Genomic DNA, 8,118 nt, shown 5'->3' on the forward strand with positions numbered 1-8,118 from the left:
CAGCAAGATTCTGCTGAAGGGACCCTGATATAGCGGCCTCTTGTGAAGCTATGCCAGTGCCTGGCAAAAACAGAAGTGGATGCTCACAGTCAGCTATTAGATGGAACACAGGGCCCCCAGTGGAGGAGCTAGAGAAAGTACCCAAGGACCTGAAAGGGTCTGCAACCCTATAGGTGGAAAAACAATATGAACTATAACCAGTAACCCCAGAGCTCGTGTCTCTAGCTGCATATGTAGAAGAAGATGGCCTAGTCGACTATCATTGGGAAGAGAGGCCCCTTGGTCTTGCAAACTTTTTATGATCCATCACAGGGGAATGCCAGGGCCAAGAAGTGGGAGTGGGTAGGTAGGGGAGCAGGGGTAGGGGAAGGGTATAGGGAACTTTTGGGATAGCATTTGAAATGTAAATAAAGGAAATATCTAATTAAATAAAATAATAAGTTAAAAAAATAACTTCATAAATTCTCGTAATTGAGAGTGGTAGGCATTTGTATTTGCTCCCAACATGCTTTCTGTCCTGGAACATGTGACCACAGCACCCCACTAAGAGGACCATGGTAACTGGTCACTGTAGCATAATGCCCAAATTTCTCCATGCCAATAAGTTATCTAGTTGGGCCCTGAGTGTCAGCCAATAAGCTTCCCTTCCTTGATATTCCTTCCTGCAAAAACTATTTAATTTCTGGTCCATCCTGAATAAGTCTTATGAGTGATTTGCACCATGAATAAACAGCTTGGATAAGCAAGGACTGTCTATCATCCAGAACCATTGTGGGGGAAGCCTTTACCAATACTAGGCTGTACAACCTAACTCTCCCATAGAATGTCCCACTGTGCTTGTGACACTTACCCAGAGCTAAGCTGGATATCTCCTCACCCTGAGCTCATCTCTGGCCCACTTCTACTTCTGAACTCTGTGTGGTTACCAGTGATGTCTGAGTGCCCAGGACAATGAGAACCATCCTCCTTCCCAGTTCATGTCATTTCTCACCTGGTGCAACACTGCCTGGGTTTCCTAGGATAGGCTGTGTTTCACATCCCTGGAATGGCAGCCTGTCTGCAATACATGAGTTGGAACCCCATGACAGCAAGGGAGGAACATAACCTTGCAGAGGTGGGCTTGCATTTCCTCTCCCTCAGCAGCACTCCATGCACCCCAGCATCAAGGAGGAATGCATACCCACAGGGGACATCATTTGTGATATTAAATAATTAATTAATTAGTTAATTAATTAATAAAAATAGTAATGAACCAAAAAAGGAGAAAATGACCTTACATTCAGTTTTATAAAGATGATAGAGGTCTTTAAACAGGAAATGAATAAATCCTTTGAAGAAATATAGGAAAATACAATCAACAGACAGGAGGCCTTTAAAGAGGAAGCAAATAAATCCCTCAAAGAAATAGAGGAAAATACAATTAAATAGATAAAGAAAATGAATAAAAATTTTCAAGACCTGAAAATGAAAACAGAAGCAATGAAAATAAACACAAATCAAGGGAATCCTGCAGATGAAAACCATGTAAAGAGAACAGGAACTACAGGCACAAGAATCACTATCAGAATCCAGGAGATGGAAGAGAGAATCTCAGGCATTAAAAATATGATAGAATAAATTGCAATATTAGTCAAAGAAAATGCTAAAGCTAAAAAGTTTCGAACACAAAGAACCAGGAAATCTTGGATGGGATGGAAAGTCCTAACCTAAGAATAAGAGGAACAGAACGGGAACAGTCACAGTTCCAAAGACCAGAAAATAATTTTAACAAAATCATAAAAAAATTTCCTCAATCTAAAGAAAGGGATGACAATAAATATATAAGAAGCTTACAGAACAGTAATTAGATTGGACGAGAAAACACAATCCTCCCACCACATAATAATCAAAAATGTAAATGTACAGAACAATGAACGAATATTAAATACTGTGAGAGAAAAAGGCCAAGTAAGCTGAGATTCCTAGTAGTAGGGAATATAGAGACTTGTGTCTACCTCCTATAGCCAGGAAGGTCTTCCAGGGAAGAAAGGGGGACATAAAAATCCCATAAAACCTTCAACCAAAACTTTGTCCTGCCTATAAGATGTGCAAACATAAATATGGATCAGAACTTGAGAAATTTGTCAACCAATGACTGCCCCAATTTGAAACCCACCCCATGTGAGATAGCCAACCACTGACACTGTTAGTGATCCTCTGATCTGCTTGCAGACAGGAACCTAGCATAAGTGTCTTCTGAGAGGATACATTCCACAGAGGATGGAAATAGATGCAGAGACCCACAGGCAAACATCAGGTAGAGCTTGGGGAGTCTTTTCGAAGGGTAGGGTATAGAAGTGAGCAAGTCAGAGTAATCAAGGACATCACAAGAAAATCTACAGAGTCAACTAACCTAGGCCCCTTGAGACTCACAGAGATTATACTACCAACCAAAAGCATGCAGGGGCTGGACCTAGACCTCCTACAAATTTGTAGCAGATGTGCAGCTTGGTCTTCATGTGGGTTCCATAACAATTGGAGCAGGGGCCATCTCTTAATCTCTTGTTCTGTTGCCTAGTGCATCCCCTTCCAGTATCTGGACTGCCTGATTGGGCTCACAGGGCTAGAATGTGCTTAGTCCTGCTAGGAATATGTCTCAGGGTAGGGTGGTACCCAGTGTGGGAGAAGCAGAAGGAATAATAAGTGGAGAGATTTGTGGGGAGGGACTGGAAAGATAAGAAGGAGGGGGCTGAGATCAGAATATAGAATGAATAAAAAATAAATTATTGAAAAACAAAAAATATAATAAATAAAAATCTTGGTCATTTTAACTGTTAATATTTATTACAAAATTAATAGGTTATGCTTCTATATATTCTCTGGAACAGAAAACACTGATTTATATACAAGGAAAATGTGGACTACATTAGCACATCAGAATATGATCTGGATATTAGTCTATAGAAACCCTGGAGAAAAAGTCCAATTGAACTATTTGCTGTTGCTTCTTTATTTCAAGAAAGACATAAAGAGACTTCCTTTAATCCTCTCAAAGAGATAAAGACAGAATCTTCCCCTGTGTTGCTTTCTGCTTAATGATCCCAATATCTAATATTTTATAATCTAGAAAACAGTGTTTTATAATCACTTCATTTGTATCAAAGAGTGGTAAAGGATCTTTACTTGGGTGGGCATGATCTCTGAAGAGATTTTAATTCTCATGAAATTCTCCTATTCTTGTGATATTTTTTCTCTCGCGATATCTTCTTCCTCTCATGAGATCCTGTTTGCAGGGGCACTGTGACATTCATAGTGGGGCCCTTTGTCTGAAAGGGCGGGGCTCCCACTCCCTTAGCAACAGGTGAGTGGGTGGTAGTATTACAGGGGAACTCTGGGTGAATAAGCCCACTTAACCATGCAGGATCCTAGTGGGGACAAAGTTTGTAGAGCAGGTGGTGAAGAAGAAGGGGAGGATGGACAGCACACATCCAGAGTCCATGATACCGAAGCAGGCCCACATCATACTGAAGCAAGCTCACATCGTACTGAACCAAGCTCACATCGTACTGAACCAAGCTCGCATCGTACTGAACCAAGCTCGCATCATACTGAACCAAGCTCACGTCCTTCTGAAGCAGAGAATGACCAAGATAACTCTCCACATGTAAACTGTGCACAAGATTTTGGTAGCCAGACTTCCCCCAGAGGTATCCTCTACTCAAGGAGCCCTGTAGAGGCAAGAGTGATGGTCGAAGAGGCAGCCATAGCTCCTCAGGGTGAGCAGGCACCAATTATCCCGGGACCCAGTGGAGATGCTGCAGCAACAGCTGGAAGTCGACTCTTGGAATTGTATCTTTTATGAGGAGCACATTAGCAGGGGTACAGAAACATAGTAAGAACAGAACTCCAAGAATTCTTTGAGAGGGGACTTATTGTGGGGAGGTTTATGGCTTACTAGTAAGGAGACAGGTCATACAATATGGAGTCATTCCTGAGGCAGAATACAAAGACAGGATAGGGAACTAAGTATATCTGCGAAAGCTGTAGGGTGTGGAACAGCAGAAGCACTGAGGAAATAGCTGTGGGTTTCTTTGGGTGCTAGTTGCAGGGATGCTAAAGTAAACCTNTGGGTTTCTTTGGGTGCTAGTTGCAGGGATGCTAAAGTAAACCTCAGAGGTGTGATCAAACCCAATGGGCAAAGAAATTCAATAGTGAAAACCTTAACTATATCTCCCTTCAGTTCCGTAACAGTGCCTTTCCGAACCGCTTTGGAGGCAAACATTGCATGCAGAACCCTGGCCTCAAATGTCCAGCACCAGCAAGTGATGGTTCAGCAGGAGTTCACTGTGAATGACACTATTCTCACTGTGTCAGTTCTCCAAGAGTTTGGAGTGAGGGTGGTCTTTGACTGGGAGGCAATGTGTATTCTAGGTGCTGTAATGGAGACTCAGGTTGACTAGAAGTAAGCAGAAGATATAGTATGTAGAACTGTCCAGATTCATCATCTTTCTCCTGATGGTGTCTCCTTTTTACTTTTAGTAGGTGGACCACTGAAGATCCTGTTCTCTTCCGAACATCCATCAATGCCTTTCTTGACCAACTTTCCCTTGTGATTAGGAACACCCCACGCCCAGTGTTTATGGGTGTTTTCAAACAAGGAAGAGGAAGAAATAATGAACTCTAGTATGCTACCACTCACAACACAAGGCAAAGGCATTCTGTGATTTGAGAAACTGTCCCTTTGCCTCCATATTCACTGTTTTGATTCTATCACACTGTATCTATCAGTCAGTGTTACTGGAGGAGTGAATATTGAAAATCGGATAATGAAAACAATATTGAGTTACTGTTTTTATTTTGAGTTATGGCAGAAATCTCCAGATTTTTCAATTGTGTCCTTTGAGGGGGAGCTTCTGGGTTTCTGATTTCTTATCCTCCAGGGGAATTAGCAATTAGGAATAGAAGAAATGAATATTTTATTTTTTACTAAGATTGTCAAGTATGTGTACTTACATGCACACACATGTGCTTGCATGAGTGAGTTTGTGTGTGTGTGTGTGTGTGTGTGTGTGTGTGTGTGTGTGTGTGTGTGTGTACAAGAGAAATGTCACCAACTTGGAGTTTAGAGGGTGACATTTGTGAGTCTTCCATCCACCATGTGGGTTCTTACTAGCTAATTCAAGTCATCAGACTTGGAAGTCCTTTCAACAGAGGAGCCAATTTCACAGCCCATTTTTGAATAAATTGTTTGAGTTAAAAAATACTATAAAAAGCCTCAAAACCCACTCACTTCTAGATTTCTTGTCTAGGTAAATATGTTACTATAGTCATTTTATTTTGTCCATTTTAATCAGAATGCCTTTCCTTAATATTGTTTCTTATCTATCTATCTATCTATCTATCTATCTATCTATCTATCTATCTATCTATCTATCTATCTATCTACTTTCATTATGTATTGAATTTTGTCAGTCTTTTTATTTACTCTTAATACTTTTGGGCACAAGTTAATGCATTTATGAGTGTTCTGACTGCGCCCTCTTGAATAATGAGACTTGACTGAAGACACACATTAAATCGCTCATCTTGCTCAATGACTAGACATTTGCCTGTGATTCTGTGGGAATCATGTGTAGAATAGTCAATGTCTGGGTGCAAGCAGCTTTCTTACATAATGACCTCACCAGTGTTCTGCTGGAGGCTCAAGCAGGTTTTTCTGTGAGAGCTAGCCTTCCGTCCCTTCATAGCTCTCTCCTGCCAGACTCCTCTTCATAGACTGCAGTTGTCCTTTATTATGGGAGAGAGGAGTGCATAGAAGGACCTAGTTATGGGCTTTAATATGGGCCATCAAAAGCTACAGATTTTAAAGACCTTGGGTGAGGGAGAATCAAAGCATTAGAGGTTTTTTTTTTTATTTTTTATTAGATATTTTCTTCACTTATAATTCAAATGCTATCCCAAAAGTCCCTTTTACCCATCCCTGACCCTACTCTCCATCCCACCCACTCCTGCTTCCTGGCCCTGGTTTTCCCCTGTATTGGGGTATATAATCTTTTCAAGACCAAGGGCCTCTCCTCCCAGTGATGGCCGATTAGACCATCTTCTGCTATATAGCATTGGAGTTTTTGAGGCGAGCAGATAGTAGAGTGCAATTCTACTCAACAGTTGGGTTCTACCACCCTAGCTGATAAGCTGAAGTGGCAGTGGCAGTAGGGGTTAAGATTTATAACAGTCAATGGAAAAATGAATTAATGTTACTAAAAATGTGGTTAAGTATACAGAGGAGGGAGTTTTTATTTTTTTTATTTTTTGTTTGTTTGTTTTTTTGATCTACCCACCAAAAGGCATAGAGCAAAAGGTATTGATGGGACTGGTGGGGGGTTTCATTTGTGATCCATCTTCCTGAAGGGCCGAAAGCAAGACTGTAATTAAAAAGGTACAGGAGTGCTTGGGACATCTTGTATTGGTGACTTCTACCAGGATACCTGATTTTGGTTAAGTCCAGGATGAAGCAAGCCTCTCATCTTCCTGGTATGATGGCTCAAATAATTTAAAATATTTTCTAAATGCCTTGTACTTCTTTTGTATGACTTACTTAATATTTAGTATATGTTTTCAAAACTATAGTGATAGCAGAGAAGTAATGTGATTTTTAATCTCATACTCAATTTTATTACATAATTACACATAGACTTTGATATTTATTTTAGCTTCAATTGACTGATAATTTATCTGTATTATTATTATATAGTGAAAAAACAAATTAAAGGCATAGTACTCATATTTGGTACTACAAAAACGAAATATAATTTATTCACAAAGGAAAAATATCTATTTCATATATTTTATTATATTTTGTCCTAAAAATTTAGTGACTTAACATATGAAAAAGAACAGAAATGTCAAACTTTGTGACAGCCAGAAGTAGGGAAGCAACTATTTTCAGAACTACATTTAGATTTTAATCAATCTACAAAGAGATACAAAAAGTCAATTTTATATCTTTTCCCATTCCAACTTAATATCTTCCAACTAAATATCAATAAAGATTTTTGGAATCTTTTTCATACTTTTCCCTTATACCCTTCTTTTATTGGTATATAATAGTATCTACAAACAAAGCATTTTTTATTATTTGGGGTTTTATTCTAAAATATCATAACCATGAGCACTGTTATCAATTATAGGGCCCTTTTTGATTCTCTACAATGATAGTAACAATGCTCACAATGGATTTCCATTGCCATCACTTAAAAATTACCATCCTTAAAGAAGAAAAATAAAAACAGACCTCAGCACACTGCCATTAAATTGTTTTTACATTTCTTCACAAATGAAAAAGCAGAATATTTACATGAAAAATATTAGGATATTTCTTTGTTTAATCCACCATGTGAGCATGGAAAAATGATTTTATTCTTTTACCATTAGAGTCACTATTGACTAAATGGGATAGATAAATACTTTTCCTGAAGTTTTAAGGATAATTCCAGAACACAATGGATTTTAATATCTAAGTAGAGATTCTAGTCATTAAGAAACTTGAGAATAGGTAGTTACATCTGAAGGAAATGTGGTACTCTCTTTCACTAATTTTACTCTGTGTGAATGATTTCTAAACTATATATGTACAGGATGCATTACTTGGAATTAAGTTGTATTTAAATTACATCACAAAGTGAAATATGGTGAGTATTCTCCCTGTGGTTTGGAAGTAATTTTCACCAATAAGTATGACAACAGAGTCAACAGAATAATAATTGAAAGGTGTCACTATTCATTATTATGATAATTCCAGAACAATTGCATGGTGAAGAACATACTTGTGGTTACTTACTGATAGCTGCAAAATCTTGGCCATTTTCAAAACCATATGATCCGAAAAATCCTCATTTTCAAGTAATATTTCAAAACATGGACCTTTTCAGCAGACTGTACTGCATTTATCTTTGTGCTGCTTTGTCTCAACTGACTTGCAGTTCAGTCATGTCATCCCCAACTATTTAAATTCAGATTGTATATTGTCAACCCGGAGTTTACTGATCTTCAGAAATCAGAGCAGATATGTAATTATAGTCCACAGACAATGCCAAAGCATTACAATTTATCTGAAGAATCAGTATAATAGAATGATTAGCT

The 8,118-nt window shown here is 38.6% G+C and overlaps 1 protein-coding gene across 1 annotated transcript; it reads left to right on the top strand.

The window, feature by feature from the left end:
• Positions 1 to 3,394: 3,394 nt before the first annotated feature.
• On the top strand, positions 3,395 to 4,663 carry LOC110314328. Its single transcript, XM_021188748.1, has 3 exons — positions 3,395 to 3,828; positions 4,220 to 4,348; positions 4,519 to 4,663. The coding sequence occupies exons 1-3, from the start codon at positions 3,395 to 3,397 to the stop codon at positions 4,661 to 4,663; spliced, it is 708 nt and encodes a 235-aa protein (XP_021044407.1).
• The last annotated feature ends 3,455 nt before the right edge of the window (positions 4,664 to 8,118 follow it).

This window comes from Mus pahari, chromosome X (genome assembly GCF_900095145.1).
Source record: "Mus pahari chromosome X, PAHARI_EIJ_v1.1, whole genome shotgun sequence".
NCBI classification, from domain to species: Eukaryota; Metazoa; Chordata; class Mammalia; order Rodentia; family Muridae; genus Mus; species Mus pahari.